Below are 18268 nucleotides of genomic sequence, written 5' to 3'. Positions count from 1 at the left end.
CATTTTCTCAGAAATTAGAGGGAGCCACATAAAAGCTGAGTCTAGAAGCATACTCAGTAATTTTATGATTACAAATTTTTCCCCTATAAAAAAGTTTTTTAGAAAAATATATAATTAAAAGTGTAGAAATCCACACCATAGCTCTTTGTAAAGAATTAGTTTAGTTATTAAATAGCTATAAATTAGCCATTAGGATATATTCTTCCAAATGGATTAACCTTTTCAATTATCATTTCATCTGTTTTCTATATTTAAAAAAAATCAAAGAAATTCAAGATACAGGAGAGACAAGGCAGTAGAGGATCTGAAACTGATTTGGTGGCTTTGGAGTTGACATAATCTTGGCCTGGTGCAGTTCATTTTGAAAAGCTGCCTCAAATTTCCCCTGGTTTTGAACTTTTTTTTTTTTTTTCTTACCACTTTCATCTAGCAAGAAATCATCCTGGTAACGGAACTTCTCTGGTCCACATGCAATAAAAATGTCATCGTCACCAAAAAAGTCCTGAAGGCACATCACCTACAAGAGAAAAGCATAGTACTCAGTCAGGGGTCCACACAACTGCGATCACAACACCACCGCCCCCCTCCCACACAGACCTCTGCAGAAAGCCACTTTCCTCTAATGGAATCAACAGGGGGATTTCAAAGGCTTGGCCGTGCATCTGTTATCAGTAAGGAACCAGTTAGTCTCAGGTCTGCAGAAAGGCAGAGAAGGCGACTGGGCGGGTAACTGTCACATTTATGACTGGAAACACCAACAGGCTATGAGGTAAGAGCTCTTTGTTTCCATAACACTGGGGATTCGGCTACTCAGACCCCGGAGACCCCCAGCTTCTGAATGTAAGTTCCAAAAGCAAGGAGAGCCAGTGCACGGTTTTAACTGCCAACATGCTTTTGTTGGTAATCGACAGCATTAGGTGTTCACAACAACCACTGAGAAAAGTAGTATATTATAAGAACTTGTAGGCCCATTCCATCTCCAGTTGAAATAGACGGAAACCCTTATAAGAGGAAGAGTTGGGAAAAAGTTTTAGGTGAGGTTTGGATGTGAACATTAGAGAAACTCTATGTCCCTCTGTCATGCGGCATCAAATGCTAAACCTGTCACCCCCTCAGTACTGGGATCAAGAGCAAGGCTTTGTCCACATTAGACTGACAGGCAGCCACTGAATTATGTGTCTACCTCTTGTTAGTTTGTTTGACCCAGAGTTTCACTCCATAGCTCAACCTAGCCTTGAGCTGTCCATCTTCCGGCCTCAGCCTTCCCAGGGCTGACATTATAGCCTGGGACCATTACGACATTCTTTCCCCCACCTTCACATCGTCGGGTGAAAGAAAATTTTAAACTAGACATGGTTTCACGTGTCTTCTAAGCAGAAAGAGTCAGTGTGGAGGACCACCAGTTTGACTTCCAGGCCAGTCTGAATACCACAGTGACATTCTGTCACAAAAACAGATACAAGGACTTGAAACCGTGTATTGCCAAATGAGAGCTTTAAGGCAAATGTCACTTTGCAGTGAACTGTGGCCAGCATGACTCACTTTCAAGCTTAAAGATGCTCTTACAGTGGTTTGCTCACATCATGGGTTTTGCTAATGATAGAACGCTGCTGAATTCTATCCATTCCCAATTTCCTTTCATCATAGGGGAAGAATCACAAGAATTTAGTTTGCTTCTCTATAGCTGCAAAACATTGATCAAAAGCAATTTGGAGGAAACGGGCTTTATTTGGCTTGCAAGTTATAGTTCAACAACAAATGGAGGCAAGGCAGGAGCTTGGAGGCAGGAACTGAAACAAAGAGTGTGGAAGAATACTGCTTGCGTGCTTGCTCCCAGGCTCCTGTTAGCTTCCTTTCTTATATAGCCCAGGTCCGCCTGAGGATCGCATTTCCCACGCTTTTCACTTTCCACTTTCCACTTTCCACAGTGGGCTGTGTCTGGGTATACCCATTATCAATCAAGAAAATGCCTCATCATCACGCCCACAGGCCAAGCTGATGGAGGTGACTCTTCAACTGAGGACCCCTCCTCCTACACTATCTAGTTGACAACAAGACTCACCAGGGCAGAGCTGTATACAATAGCCTTTTGAATGGCATTTTCCCCCAGGTATGGGACTGAGATGCCGATGCCCCGTGGTCATTGTTAGCATCTCCCTCATCTGCAGTTTGGCTATGGCTGCCTCTGGGGTTTTGTGTCTTTGTCTGTCTCTGGTAGCATTACTATGCTTATCACATAGGTTGTGAGTTGGGTGACTATAGTGTTCTTTACTGACCCAGGTGCAATAGCATGTGGGGTACCAGGGGTCTCTCAAGATGTCTCATTTCTATATAAGGGCTTGGCAGTCATTTTTTAGGGGAAATTTCTCTAAGGGTTTGATGATCAACATTAAATATGAATCAGATGTATCCATACCTGTAAGTGTTTTTTTCCCCCTGCCATTGAAATCTTGAGAGCATGGATGGCAGAACTTGTCCTCTACATCACTCTTCTTTCTCTCTCATTTCCAAGCTGACCTCACTTGCCTTGACATCTTGGCTTTCTCTACAGGTATTGGCACCATCTATCCAACCATTTACAAGGCACACCCCTTTTCTTATACATACGTTTTAAAAGTATGAATGCATGGTAGATGTAAGATAGCTCATGGCACAAACATACAAAAATGAGTAAGACATGGGCTCTCACTCAGACAAAACAGAACACTAGTCCCCAAAGCACAGTATGCCTTTAAAGAGAGGGTGGTGGACTGAGCCTGTGCAATTGTACGACCTATGTCCCAGTGCCACATGGAGTTTATCCAGAATGATGAATTCAAAGCCTTGTTCTGAACTCCAACACTTTTAACATGTTGAAGTGTACCCAAGCCCAAAGAGACAAGAGGGAAAACCAACATTCCTGAGCCCGAATCCAGAACAGTTTCTTCCATGGCAGCATAAGTACAGTGTCCCTTAGCATACTCCTTTTGGAACTAGTGTGGACAGACACAGGTAAAAGATCCTAGAAACCAGTGTCTTGGCACACACCTACAATGACAGCACTTGAGAGGCTATGGCAAGGAGATTTTGAGTTTGAGACCAGCCTGGGCTGCACAGTGACATGCAGTCTCAAAGTAACATGAACCAACTAAAATGTAGAACTCGAGGGATGCAGAGGGAAGAACTACTACTCACTCACTCCCCAGGGAGTCATGTTTCTTTAGCAAAATTTAGGTACTAGTTTATTTGCTGAAACTGTTATGATAGGCCTACCATGCACCAATGCTATGACTTTTTTTTTTTTCAAATATCTGGTTGAGGGCTAATATAGTTCAGTGTATAAAGTTCTTGATACACAAGCACAAGGACCCAAGTTTAAAGGACAGTTACAGTAGAACACTTGTAATCCCAGTGTTGGGTAAGCAGAGATATGTAGAGGCTAACTGAAAAGCTTGGAAACAAGATAGAGGGTGTCCAAAGAGAAATGGTACCCAGGGTTACTTTCTATACATTTATCTGTATATGTACAAAAGATACTCATGTGCACATACACAAAATTTCATATAGATCAAAAATGTCATTTTCTAAAGGAGATACGTTTTCCTTCCTACATACTCTACCGTTTTCATTACAGGATATCGGGTGACTACTCAACCACATTCAACCATGTTCGTATGTTCTTGTTAAGTGGGTAGATAACTAGCGAGACCACAACATGTTATAAGTAGGCTGCAGCCAACGAGATTCCACCATCCTGATGATGACTGTTCTCCAAGCTTTCAGCTCAAAGAACACAGAAGACAACAAATGATCCATCTTGGACAGTTTAAGCACAACCCTGTTGGCAAGTGAGAGATGAAACGTGATGAACTTTTGATGTTCTTTCCAACGCTAGGATTCCAAGAATATGAAAAGAGCACAGTGGTTGCTAAAGAAATTGCCTGTCATCACACAGCAGAGAAGACATGGGGAAGAGTCATTCCAATGTCAAATAACATGTACATCATTTACCGCCCAAGCTTCGGTGGATGGAGTCAGTGGAAGTGCTGAACTGTCTGACACCCGAGAGCTTTCTGCTGTGCTCATTTTGCCCCTTTCTTGCTTATAACATCCCACTGGAAAATGGCTGTAAGCTCTGTAGATGAAATTTAAAAACAATGCCATTCCTTGTGAGAAGCTCTGACAAAAGGGTGGAAGGCAAAGGATATTTAGATGAAAGATGGATTGGGGCAAAATTGGAAGGTTTCAGTTACCCACGCTTTCTTGCTCCATCACTGACTGAGAGACCACTGAAATGTAAATGAATAACCGGGGTAGTTCATACCCCATTTTTCTCTTGGAAAATGCAGTATGGGAATTTTCCTTGAGGTATTTCTGAACATTCTGGCATCAAGGAGTTATAGAAAGTAGAGAACTGTAAAACGAGTTTTGAATAATACTCCGATCTTATATCTATTGAGTGTTAATCATTTGAAAACATAATGTACTCAAAACCATCAGCTTGGTTACCAGCTCTAAAATAAGTTACGTTTACAGGTAAAGAACATGCTTCATGCTACAGGGGACCTCAAAACACACAGGTGCTTATGATTGTCAGATGTGCTAAAAGGAAAAAAAAAAAAGCCATTGAGCGTGCTGATGAGAGCTAGTGACCAGGGATCAGGATATCTGACTTCCTGTTTAGTTTTTGTTACTTGGCACAGCTACAGTCATCTGGGAAGATGAAGCTCAACTGAGGAGATACCTCCATGGCCTGTCTGATGGTAGGTAAGTCTATGCTGCACTTTCTTGATGAATAACTAGTGTGGGGGGGGGTTCAGCACCCTGTAGATATTGCCCCAGGTGGCCCTCTGGTGTATTGGATTGCTGGCTGAGCAAGCCATGAGGCCAAACCAGTGAACAGCATTCCTCCATAGTCTTTGCTTCAGTTCTACCTTCAGCTTCCCTAGGTGATAGACCATGATCTAGGATTTGTAAGATTAAATAAGCCCTTCCCTCTCCACATTGGCCTTGGCCAGTGTTTCACCATAGCAACAGAAAGCAAATCAAAGTTCTAAGCTCACTTGCTATAAGAAACTTGGAGGCATTAATTTAAATTGCCTTATCAGCTTCTGCATTGCTTTTAATACGTTGTATCTGATAATTAGGTTAAGTGTGTGTGTGTGTGTGTGTGTGTGTGTGTGTGTGTGTGTGTGTGTGTGTTTGCTGTAGCATCAAGAGCCACTTCCCTTGCTTCTGTTTGGGCTGGTGCTATGAGCTGGTGTGCTGCCTCCTGTGAGTTAGGCAAGTGCCCACCCAGGTCCACATTCAATCTTCCCCACAGTGAAGGAGCCAGACTGACCAGTGCTAGATAACTGGCCGCTGTAGCTCGAACTGAAATCTCATCTGTCCTAGTTAGAGTTCCTATTGCTGAGATGAGACGCCATGACTAAAAGCAACTTGGTGGTATTTCACTCACAGTTCCGTATGACAATTCATCATCAAAAGTAATGAAGGCAGGCACTTGAACAGGGCAGGAGCCAATGCAGAGGCCATGAAGGGCTACTGCTAACTGGCTTGCTCCCCATGGTTTGCTCAGCCTGCTTTCTTATAAAACCCAGGACCACCAGCCCAGGGGTAGCACCATTACAGTGGACCTTGCCTTCCCACATCAATCACCAAATAAGAAAATGCCCTACAGGTTTGCCTGCAGCTCTTATGGAAGCCTTTTTAAATTTGAGGTTTCCTCTTCTCCAATGAGTATAGCTTGTGCCAAATTGACATAAAACTGGCCAGCACGGCCTCCTAGCATGGTGTACTGGGAGTTAGTAGATGTTAGTAGACACTCCGCCTGGTGGCAGGTCACTCAGGGCACAGTGCACCCTTGCTCCTCCCATCTTCTCTTTGGGTTCCTAGCCACGGCTTCGCTTTCCCCCGTTCCACCATGACTGATACTCAGCCTCATTAAAGACCCCAAAGCAATCACCTATGTACTGAATCCTCCCAAACTGTGAACCCAATCAAGAGGTTGATTATGTGTTAGTCACAGCGATGAGAACACTAAATTACACTATGGTGTTATGAACCCCAATTGTAGACAAAGAAGATAGCCTAGGAATAGAAGACATAGAAATTTGAATCCAGGTCAGTTAGAATTCAAATAGAGGCTCTTAACTGCCAATCTACAGCAAAATAGGTCCTTTCAAATCCACAGAAACCCGTACCCTAGCACGTATGTCTCAGACATTTCAGTTGATGAAACAGTTACTGTAAGTAGTTATCACATATAAAATACATTAACAATATAAGCAAGCGTCTAATTAAGAACATTGCCTTTTTCCTTTAAAATAATTTGAATTATCTCTTTGGCTGGAGGAGAGCGCATTTCTTTTTCTAGCTATGAACTCAAGCCTTCTCCATTGCCTCATCATGCCAGCGCATTCGTCTCAGGAGACAGATGTGTACAGAAGAAACAAAACCATGCAGACAAACATGGACTTCCTCAGCTCTGCTTCCGGCCTGAGTCGCTGTGCAAGGGCAAAGACCGAAACAAAGGCAGTAAAGGCATCTGCTGGTTACACATTTCTAAATCGGGACCACGGAATCCATTGCCCCTCGCTGGAGTGTGGTCTCCATGGCAACAAAAACAGCAGGAAGCTGGCCTAGATTCTTAGCAGGGGCCTTAGCGAGGATATTTTCTTTACAAGAGCGCCCTCTACACACCAAATGGTGGATAGCTCCCAGACGTCACTGGACGCCAAGGAGGACCCTTCAAACGGTAAGAGAACTTTGTAAAAAATAAACATAAAACAGTATAAAAATGAAAGCCAAGAAATTCAGTCCATTTATTGAACTCATTGATTATGGTATAATCCTTTAATTTTCTTTTCAAATATATATGGGTAATTTTTCACTTTTCCTGATACAATAGATGTAAAAGTTTTGTTGCTCATGTTTTAAAGATCTATTTTCATTTTATTGATGTGTATGTGTGCCTGTGGCGCTGGAGTTTGAGGTGTTCTGAGTTGCCTGATGTGGGTTCTGGGAATGAACTCCAGTCCTCTGCAGGCACTGTTAACTGCTGAGCCATCTCTCCAGACCCTGCTGGCCACATGAACTGCTACTTAGGGAAGAGAAATACTTTTTTTGTAAAGTTAAAAAGCGTTCTCTCCTTGTGACTTAAGAGGGTGCATCAAGAGGGATTCATAATTCATTCTGTGACCATTGCAAACAGCTGTCAACTAAAACGTGGCATATACAGGCAGGCCCCTCGGTCTCCAAAACAAAACAGAGAGAGGGCTCTCTGTTTCATCCCACGCTTGGCCTCTATTCTGTGTTAACACTTAGTGTTCTTATACAATATGGTGTTGTAAATCAGCTATTATGAACTTTTCTCTTTATAATCAGATATGAAATGTGTCTACAATCCATTATGTACTCACACAAAACTTTATAAAGTGTTATTCTCATAAAAATACATTATCGTTGTGTTTTTAATTTTCTCATTTCTTTGATGATAACATTGTGCAAATGGTAATACATTTCATAATAATTCTTCCTAATAAAACTTTCAACTTAAAAAAAATTAAAATTTTTCCTTCCTGGGCTGGGGAGATGGCACAGTTGGTTGCTTGCTGTACCAACAGGAGGTCATGACGGAATCCTTAGGACCTGTGTATAGTAAGATCAGCATAGACTCATCCCCGAGCTGGGAAGGCAGAGGCAGATCTCTGAAGCTCATTGGCCAATCTGTCCAGCTGAATCAGTGCACTCCATAAAGTAAGATGGAGAGTGGTTTTGTGTGTGTGTGTGTGTGTGTTGTAATTGTGTGGTGTGTGTGGTGTATGTGTGTGTGATATGTGGTGTGTGTGGTATGTGTGTGCTGTGTGGGGTGTGTGTGTTTGTGTGAGGTGAGTGTGTGTGTGTGTGGTATGTGTGGTGTGTGTGGTATGTGGTGTGTATGGTGTGTGTAGTGTGTGTGTGGTGTGTGTGTAGTGTGTGTGTAGTGTGTTTGTGTGTGGTATGTAGTGTGTGTGTGGTATGTAGTGTGTATGTGTGTGGTATGTTGTGTGTATGTGTGGTGTGCTGTGTATGGTATGTGTGTGTACGTGTGTAATGTGCGGTGTGTGGTTTGTGGTGTGTGTGGTATGTGTGTGCATATGTGTGTTGTGTATGGTGTGTCATGTGTGTGGTATGTGGTATGTTGTGTGTGTGGTGTATATGGTGTGTGTGGTGTGTGTAGTGTGTGTGTGGTGTGTGAGGTGTGTGTGTGTGATGTGTGGTGTGTGGTTTGTGGTGTGTGTGGTATGTGTATGTGTGGTATGTCCTGTGTGTGTTTGTGAGGTGAGTGCGTGAGTGTGTGTGGTGTGTGTGGTGTGTGTGGTGTGTGCATTATATTTGATTGTGTATGTGCTTATGTGTGTAACTGCAGAGGTTAAAGAAGGGACACCATGCTCTACTGCTCTCTGCCTTGCTCACCCACCTAATAATGTCACTGAACCTAGGTGGCAGCCAGCGAGCCTGTGCAGTCCCATCTCTACCTGCTGTAGCAGGAGGGTTCCAGGCACGCACCGGGCCCTGCCTGGCTTTGTATGACTACTGAGGTTCCTAACCCAAGCCCTCATGCATGTAAAGCCATTGTTGTTACCTACTTGGCCATCTCCCCTGCGTCTTTCTTTTCTCAACACGGCAGCAATTTCAACAGAGAAAACAAAAAAGATTGTAGAATTGAAAGTATCTTCACTCATTCTCCGAGTCCGAGTATGTACTCAGCGGCTGTCCTTTCTGCAGATACCAGGTAGAGCCGGTCACATCCAGCCTTCCAAGCTGCGCAGTCTTAATGCAAAAACCAGCCTTTTACAGACTTCGACCAAAGACAAGCCGCTGCCAAGTGACTAGTCCTTTATTATTCCTGTTTTTGTTTGTTTGTTTTTTTAAATAACTGGTGGTGCCATTTACAATTATTTGATTTATTATCTTAATTTTCTGACTTTACAGTAGTTTGAAGCCATTATGTATCCAGGTAGAAATGACCTTAGCATACACTGACTGCATGTAAGATAATGGTGGAGACCCGTCGGACTGCCGATTTTTAACTTTTAATAAGAGTATTCCTTAAGTTACGTGGGGTGCTGAACACTTTACGATACCATAGGCTTTGTGTTTGTTAAATGGCTTTTCTCAGAGGTAAGCCAGTGTGAGTGTTCTGAGCACACAAGATGTGCCAGTCTAAGCTGTGATGTGGGGCCTGTGAGTATGGTACATATGCAGTATTAGAGGCTTAAAATATTTTCAAGTTTTAATGTGACTATTCCTTCTTGATTCAATGGGAATCCACACTGACATTTCTCCTTTTCATGTGTCTTTCTTGGTCCATGTAGGTTATGGTAACAAGGTATCATTGACAAGGTAGCTTAGAAATAACAGGAATTTAGTTCTCACAGTTCTGGAATTTGTAGCTTAAGACCAACCTGACTCAGGGTCTGATGAGACCCATAGACTGCATCTTCTCACGTGAGCCTTGCCTGGATGGAAGGTCTTTGCACTCCTCTAGGACCCTGTATAAGGATTCTAACCCAGTCATGAGCACCCTCAAAGGTCTTTCATTCTACAACCATTACCTCTGTTGGGAGGGGGAGGCCAGGATTCCAGTTTATAAGTTCCCTAAGCTAAAGCACCGTGCAAAGTGACCTCCAGCAACAAGCACTGGGCTTTGATGGTACTATAGGCTTGATCCTGGGAGGCTATTCAATACCTTCAGACCCTACTTTCCTCATGTATTAAATTCAAATTTATTTTTTTTATTGCATATGTGTGTCTTTGTGTGCGCCCACAGGTTTCACAAGACAACTTTTGGGAACTGGTCTCCCCTCTCACTATGGGATCCAGGGATAGAACTCACAGTACAATGCTTGAACGGCAGGGGCTTTTACCAGATGAGGCATTATGCCTGCCCTGTTTTCTTGTATTTAAATAGAACTACATGTCATATTCTTGGGGGGATGTGATGAGACAACGCATGGTTTCATCTCATTGAATGGCTTTCAGAGAACCCAAAGTATGACCATATTTACTGTTCCTGGTGCTGGCATAAGTACAGGATAATGGATAGGTATCTGTATTGGGCATCATTCTGGGTTATTTAGATCTATTGTTTAAGAAAAGAAGAGCATCATCTGCCCTGGAATAGCTAGGGATGAGAGGAAGGAGAACTAGGGTTCTCTTCAAAGCCTTACAGTCTTTAACTCTTCTCAAAGATGTTTCCATGTTTGGTTTCTCCTACTCCTTTGGTGCTGTCTGCCACATTGTTAGTCACTTATACTATACCATTAGACATGAGTTCATGGAGGAATTAACTCATAAACCAGCGTGGTGGTTTGGATATACTTGGCCCATGGGAAGTGGCACGATTAGGAGGCGTGGCCTTGTTGGAGGAAGTGTGTCACTGTGTAGGCTGTCTTTGAGGTCTCCAAGTGCTCAAACTCTGCCCAGTGTGAAAGAGTAGTCTCTTCCTGGCTGCCTTTGGATCAAGATGTAGAACTCTCGGCTCCTCTAGCATCAAGTCTGCCTGCATGAGGCCATGCTTCCTACCATGATGATAATGGGCCTGTGAAAAATGTAAGCCAGCCCCAGTTAAATGTTTGTCTTTATAAGAGTGGCCTTGGTCATGGTGTCTCTTCACAGCAATGAAAACCCTAACCAAGACAACCAGGAAGGTAGAAACTATTTCACAGTAATCAGTTTGGAGCAAGTATAGTCAATCTTTGATCTGAACTCAAGAGCCAACTCCTAACAGTTATGTAGGGCTGGTATTCAAAAATGGTAGCCACACTCAGGGATTGTTCAATCAGATATTTGAACAATCTGATTAAATTCAGATTATTCAGTCAGGGCTATGAAGGAATTAAATGTATAATCTCACACCGAGAAGACCTCTCAAATGATCCATGAGCACAGGTAACTGAGATAGTGGTCTGACTTCAAATGAGGCAGCTGTCTCTTTAGAGTCATGCAAACCCATATGCAAAGAATTTTTTTTTCTGGCCTGGATTTCATCCAAGCAGTGTTTGATCTGTAGTTCAAAAATAGCTCCACCTTAGAAGAGATTTTCAAACGTTTATTCTTTTATAAATGCTTGTTTCATGATCCTGTGGGTGTGAGGCTGTCACCTGTAAAAGGCAAGGTGAGGACAAAGAATTCATGTTCTGAAATAACCCGAACAAGCTCATAAGGAGCTGGAAGGTTCCATTACTCAGGGAAGCTCAGAGCCAAATGGACAGACAGCCCAGAAAAGGAATCACTAGTAAGCTATGATATCCTGGTCATTGGTGGTCTTGTCATGCTAGTAAAGACACAAAGGTCAGGTGTCAGATCCAGAGAACAAAACCCAACCACAGAATCTGTGTGTGGCAGTGTCCTTAGGTAGTTATCAGAGTTAATTTTTTTTAAACAAACAAAAAAATGCATTTTGTCTTTCTGCTTTAATTGCTGACACAGGATCTTGTCCAGAATGCTGCCCAGGCTGGCCTGAAATTTATAATTCTTCTCTGTCCACCTCAGCTTCAAGTGCCAGGTTTGCAGTGACAACATTGCCCTGTGCTGGTCACTTTCCATTCCCATTGCCTCCATTTTAACTGTTTCTTCTCTTCCCTCTAGGGCCTTGGGCATGCTAGGCAGGTCTTCTCCACAGGGATGCCTTCCAAGACCTCTTTAAATACTTTTTCTTTTATCTTGAGACACCATTTCACTAAGTAGTCCTGCTTGGCAATGATCTCACTGTATAGCCAAGGAAAGCCTTAAACTCGTGAGCCTCCTGTCCGTAGCCTTCTGTATAGCTGATAATATAGGTTATTTATGCCACCAAGCCCAACAGCAAATGTTCTTATAAAGATTTGCAAGAAAATCATAGCCAAAAGTATTGATACACACACACACACACACACACACACACACGAAAGATAAAAACATAATCACTTTTTCTTGTATGTATTTGTGCACTGGATTATTGTCATAGGTCTCATATAATAATATTCTCCAAACCACAGATTTGTGTTCCTGCTGGGGATATTTATAAATGTTGCTTGACATTAAAGCATGGAGCTGGTTGCTTTAAATATGTCTATATGTATTTCCAACTTTTTTGTCTGCATATATAGCTTGACACTAAAAGAGATATTTTTATACAATTCAGATTAGTTTTCTCAAGTGATGAGTTCCAAGTGACAATTATTCCATGAAGCTGATATTTCCAGAAAGATGGTTAGCAACACCACCGTCACCATCACCACCATCACTGTCAACACCAGCCTCATGGTCCCATGGCCAACAGCACTCCCAGAAGCCCTACTGCCATCCCCACCACCATCATCACCATCTCCGTCATCACCACCATTTCCATCCTCACTGCTCTCATAGGCATCACCACCACCACCAGCACAATCATCACTAGAACTACTATCTCTATCAAAGCCTCCACCATCATCATCAAAGCAACCACCACCACTGCCGTCACTGCCACCGCTGTCATAGCTACCACCATCACCCCCCACTCACACCCACTGCTACACACCACCATCATAGATGCCACCCCACCACTACGACTGCCACATTATAGCCGTCATCACCCCCACTCCCTGCCATCATAGCCACGACTTATATCACCACTGACACTACCATAATCTACCCCATCATCCCTACCACCACCGCCTCTCCTATCACCCACAACATGCCATAACCCCTTCTTCTGGTATGATTACCACCGCGTCTGCTATCATCCCGACTGCCACCATTGGCCACTACCTCCCTCCCACCGTCATTACTACGATTGCTATCATAATCATTGCTTACAGTGAGCCACCTCATAAACTTTTGAAGTGTAGTATTGTGTTTGTTCAGTGCTCTGAGATCACAGTCTTTTGTCTCTTGTAGATTCTATGTGGCAGTCAGCTAGCGTTCTGCTTGCTGGGTGCTTATTAGTTTATAATTGGTAATAATCATCCCAGTAGGAATCAGTACAAAATTAAGCTAAAATTATATTAGAAATAAATTATATATTTTTTAACCCATGCTCTTATGTAGCTGGCATATATACATATATACATACATACACATGTGCCTATGTGCATATATATGCATATATACATGAACACACATATATATGCACATATACATATATATACATACATATATACATATATATGACTCTGAAAGTACTATTGAAAATAATTATTCTACTAAAAGATATCTGAGAACCAATCAGCTTTTAAAACTACAAATGGAAACACTCTCTGGAACTGTTTGAGTAATAGCGTTACTTTGCATGATTGCGTTTGCATCTAAGCAGAGCTGATGAAAAGGTGAGAAAAAGATGCCAACAATACGATTGTTAAATAGCATGAATATCTTGGAATGATGAATTGGCTTAAAGACATTGTGACTTTATAGTAAATGCTGATATAAAATGTAGTTATAAACCAGGCTTGGAGCTATCCTTTCTCAGTGACATTCAGACATTATAGATATGAAGAGATGGCTCGGTCAGTGACTGAGCTGCACATGGATGAGGACCCATGTTGCATCCCTAGAACTCATGTAAAAAGCTGGGCACAGTGACATGTACTTGTAATCCCGGTGCTAGGGAAGTCAAGCGGAACCTAGGACGCCCCTGAGCCATCAGCCCAGTTAGTGTAATAGGTGAATTCGAGGCCAGTGAGAGACCCTTGGGAACAATAGCTGATATTGTCCTCTGGCTGCCACATGAATGCACACTCACACACACATTTATAAACACAAGGGTGAATTTATCAGTATTTCTTTTGTCTTATGCCTGTGTTGTGTATATGAGAGTCTACTCTAAACCTCAGAACTGGCTGCCATGTTCTCACAGCCTGTGAGCTGAAGGAGGGAGGCTTCCTGCCTGCAGAAGCCTGGCAAGTGAAACACCCAGTCAAGAGGGCCAGGCATAATAAAACACAGCCAATGAGCCTATCAATGGCTCTTAACACAGATAGAAAATTGACGGGGGCTGCACTAAACTGTAACACTCTTCACCCATCTAAGTAAGGCAGTTCAAGACTTGTCATGCAACCAACTAGCCCAGATTGATTATTTTCTAAAGAAAAGCAAAATAGGGTTTTTTCTTGAAAATGTCTCATTTGTATTGGCTATGCTCTTTCTCCCTCTCCTCTCCCTCTCCTCCCCCTCTCTCCCCCTCCCTCCCTCTCCCTCTCCCTCTCCCCCTCCCCCTCCCCTCCCCCTCCCCCTCCCCCTCCCTCTCCCTCTCCCTGCCTCCCTCCCTCCTTGCCTCCCTCCCTCCCTGCCTCCCTGCCTCCCTGCCTCCCTCCCTGCCTCCCTGCCTCCCTCCCTGCCTGCCTCCCTCCCTCCCTTCCTTCCCCACCTCTCTCTCTCTCTCTCTCTCTCTCTCTCTCTCTCTCTCTCTCTCTCTCTGTGTGTGTGTGTGTTCACATGTGTATACATGCACATGCATGTCCATGTGTTATGATGTGTTCATGATGGTCAGAGGACAACTTGCAGGAGTCTGCTCTCTCCCTCTGCCATGTGGGTCCCTGGGGTCAAATTCAGGTCTTCAGGCTTGAAGGCAGGCACCTTTACTGAACCATCTCACTGGGGTGGAAATCTGATTTTTTAATGTAGGCAACAAATGAAGTTTTATGCACATCATTTCCCACTCCAAATAAAACACACCTATGACCTAGAGAGGACTCACAAACACGCAGAACAATATCGGAATTCTATTCTCAATTGTCATTGGTTGTGTTTACTATGCACTAATGCTAATCAGATGGCTGGAGATAGATGGTCTGGCTTTCTCTCCCTGTTGTAATTCCCAAAGAAAGAATAGGATACATTCAAGCCCATTAAAAAAAAAACAATGTCAAGTTTCATGTGTGTATATGTATATGTACATATGTGTGTGGTATGTATAAGCCACAAAAGCTTATGTTAGTGTGAATGTGTCAACTACAATTGTCTTCTATGTCTTTTCTTCTTTTATCTAGATTTTGCCATTATCCCTTTTCTCTGCCACAAAATTTTAACATAAGCATTACCTGTGCAATAAAGATAGAACATAGTTAGCCTTCACTGTAAAAGCTCAGAGTCCCACTATACTCTGGCTACAGCAATGGACCATAGTTTCAAAGCTCTCATCTTTGTCTTTGTAGTAAAAAGTCTGTCTCTAACCATACAAAGCCACCTGCGGTAATTTCCCTCACAGCCGTCTTCTCTGCTCAACTGTGGAAAACACTGCAAGCTACTGAAAGCCATTAAAAACAGAGCTCCAGCTGAGAAAAAGTGAGCTATTGAAAACACAGTGGCTTGGAAAAGTAGCCTTTGGGCCTTAGACATCAAAGCGAGAGAGAAGATAGAAAACCACCTGTACAGACAGTTTCTAATGGTTGGTTCTTATTTATTGGTTATCTCGAGTGTCAGTAATAAGTTGAAATGGTTATTCTCTCCTACAAAAGTGTCCGGTATCGATGATGGCCTTCTATCAATGTGATGCTAGGCTGTGCGTGTCCCCAGAGTCCCAGGCTGTTTTTACAAGGAATGACCACCTCACAGAAAAAAAACTGCTGTTCACATCTGGATAAAGCCATGTCTGTTTATCTATTTGAATGTTATAATTTGCGATCAACAGTGTATTGACCAAGGACTTGGACTCAGCTCCATTAACAGGTACAGTGGGCCATCTATTCAGTGCTAAGTAACCCCCATTTCTTTACAGGATGCATGTAGACAACCTAGTACTGTCTTAGTTTGGGTTTCTATTGTCGTGAAGAGACACTATAACCATGACAAATCTTATAAAAGAAAACATTTAATTGGGGCTCCCTTACAGTTTCTGAAGGTTAGTCCACTATTATCATGATGGGTAACATGGTGGCATGCAGGGCAGACATGGTGCTGGGGGGGCAGCTGAAAGTTCTATATCTGGCTCTGTAGGCAGCAGAAGGAGACTGTGTGCCACAATGTTAGAGCCCAGGAGACCTCAAAGCCTGCCCCCACAGTGACATACTTCCTCCAACTAGGCCACACCTACTTCAACAAGGCCACACCTCCTAATAGTGCCACTCCCTGTCGGCCGAGCATTCAAACACACGAATCTTTGGGAGAAGGAGCATTCCTATTCAAACCATCACAACTGCCCTCCTAGGGTGATATAAAGAATTCAGAATTTGATCAGATAATTCACAGGTATGTAACAGACATCATGCAGCATCCAGTTTGTCTTTCTACTGTATTTTTTTTTTCAGTGAAAATGGTTCTAACAGCTGCCAGACTGCAGACAACTGCAAGGAACAGGAACTGCAATCAGCACGGCATGAAATACAGCATCCTCTCCCCTGCATATGAACTCTCTTCCCTTTGCACACAAAGAACACAGAGCAGCAACTACACTGATAAAAGCTCTCACCGTACGATCCCTAAAATCACATTCGTTTCAAGCATCTGACAAAGCAGGCGACTGAACAGACCCTCTAGGCTAAAACACTTGTCATGCCAATCATAACTTCCTTGAAGGCATGAAGCAACATGATGAGCAGCAATTTGAAGCTTTGAAACCGTGAGAAAGCCATACCCATTCAACGTGGAACTGGAAATCGAGGGTCTCTGCTGTTTGTCAATGGATCGACTTGCATGTGTCATTCACAGATTTTAACTCTGATTCTAATGCTGTCTGAGTAAATACTGCTAGGTTAAGATGCTCAAGCACAACAGCTTTGTCTATAAATACAATTATGGAAAATCATCACAACTTAATTTCTGAAGTAACAGAGCCACCTGCTTTTCTCTGCCGCACTCCATCCTTGTCAAAATCCCCTTCAGGGTACAAACACATGAAATGTCAAAATGTTTTGAAGCCAGTTAATGGCTTTATGTGAACTTTTACAGGTAACAAAATACTTGTCTCGTGGTTGGGAACATCTTGGTGAACAGGTTTTCTTGAGGTTCAATTAAGAAAAATCAGGCCATATTTGGAAAAGGGCTCACTGCTGATATAATTAAACATTGAGTAATTTGGGAGTTGGGTGGACCCCTAATCCAGTATGATTGGAGCTTCACTTTTCTATTGGCCTTGTGTTCTAGAGAATTCTAGAGACACTCCCTACAATCCAGAACATTCTGCTAAGACACTGTCTGTGCTCTGTGGTCCTGAGGGGAAGGTGGGCATGGCTTAAATCTTCTCTCTCTCTCTCTCTCTCTCTCTCTCTCTCTCTCTCTCTCTCTCTCTCTCTCTGTGTGTGTGTGACATAAACCACACTTCCCCTAGGTAAAGGGTTGTTTGTTCTCTTTTTCTTCTTTATCTCCTCTGCATTGTTTATTGTTAGCCATTTCCCATTACATAAGCAGAATAGTGAATTAAGAAAACAAGCCTTTATGAGACAACTCCTTGGGGATGGAGAACCGGCTCAGTAGTTAAGGGCACTTACTGCTCTTGCAGAGGACCCTGATTTGGATCCCAGCGCCCATATCAGGTTGCTCACAACTCACTGCGATGACAGATGATCTGATACCCTCTTCTGGCCTCTTCAGACTCCTGAATGTATGTGATGCACATAAACTCAACACACACACAGACACACACACACACACACACACACACACACACACACACGTATGCACACCCACATGCACACACTCAGAGCACACACACACACAATAAGCTTAGTGTAAATAGGACCCTGGAGTGTGGGATTAGTAAAATTCTATACTCTATTCTCCTCATTTGGCTTTTTTGGACCAGTGCAGCGTTTTTGTTTGTTTGTTTGTTTGTTTGTTTGTTTTTGTTTTTAAAATTGGATATTTTATTTACATTTCAGATGTTATTCCCTTACCCTATTGCCCACCCCCTGCCCAGGAACCCCCATCCCATCCCCTCTCCTCCAGCTTCTATGAGGATGTGCCCCCACCTACCCCCCTACTCCCACCTCTCCACTCTCGAATTCCCCCACACTCGACATCCAGCCTTCATGGGACCAAGGTTCTCCTCTCCCACCTATGCTTGACAAGGCCATCCTCCCCTACATATACTGCTGGAGACCCTGGGAGCTCTGGTTGGTTGGTATTTTTGCTCTCCTCATGGGGCCACAGTGCAGTGTTTTCAGAATGTCCAAACTCCAATTCCGTCTCCTCAGATGAGAAGATTGCCTTGAGTGGAGAATGCTTTCCTTTCACAGTTTACATAGGAAATGTGCAAAGGGCAGACTAGGAGGCAAGTGTTTCTTATTAGCTTCCAACACCCAGACACTGGCTGATGGAAGATGAAGCTTTGTTACATTGCTGTGGA

At 43.1% G+C, this 18268-nt stretch overlaps 1 protein-coding gene across 6 annotated transcripts in view; it reads right to left on the bottom strand.

Moving 5' to 3' along the window:
• The window catches only part of Dclk1 (doublecortin like kinase 1), a 286458-nt gene that overhangs the window by 153828 nt on the left and 114362 nt on the right, over positions 1-18268 (bottom strand). For all 6 annotated transcript variants that reach the window (XM_034501434.2, XM_034501432.2, XM_034501435.2 and 3 more), the window contains exon 4: positions 418-517. In XM_034501434.2, coding sequence (XP_034357325.1) covers positions 418-517 — 100 coding nt within the window. The remainder of the gene's footprint in view (positions 1-417; positions 518-18268) is intronic.

Source organism: Arvicanthis niloticus, chromosome 4, assembly GCF_011762505.2.
Source record: "Arvicanthis niloticus isolate mArvNil1 chromosome 4, mArvNil1.pat.X, whole genome shotgun sequence".
Lineage (NCBI taxonomy): Eukaryota > Metazoa > Chordata > Mammalia > Rodentia > Muridae > Arvicanthis > Arvicanthis niloticus.
Note: the sequence above shows the minus strand (reverse complement) of the source record. Positions and strands in the feature narration are given on the sequence as shown.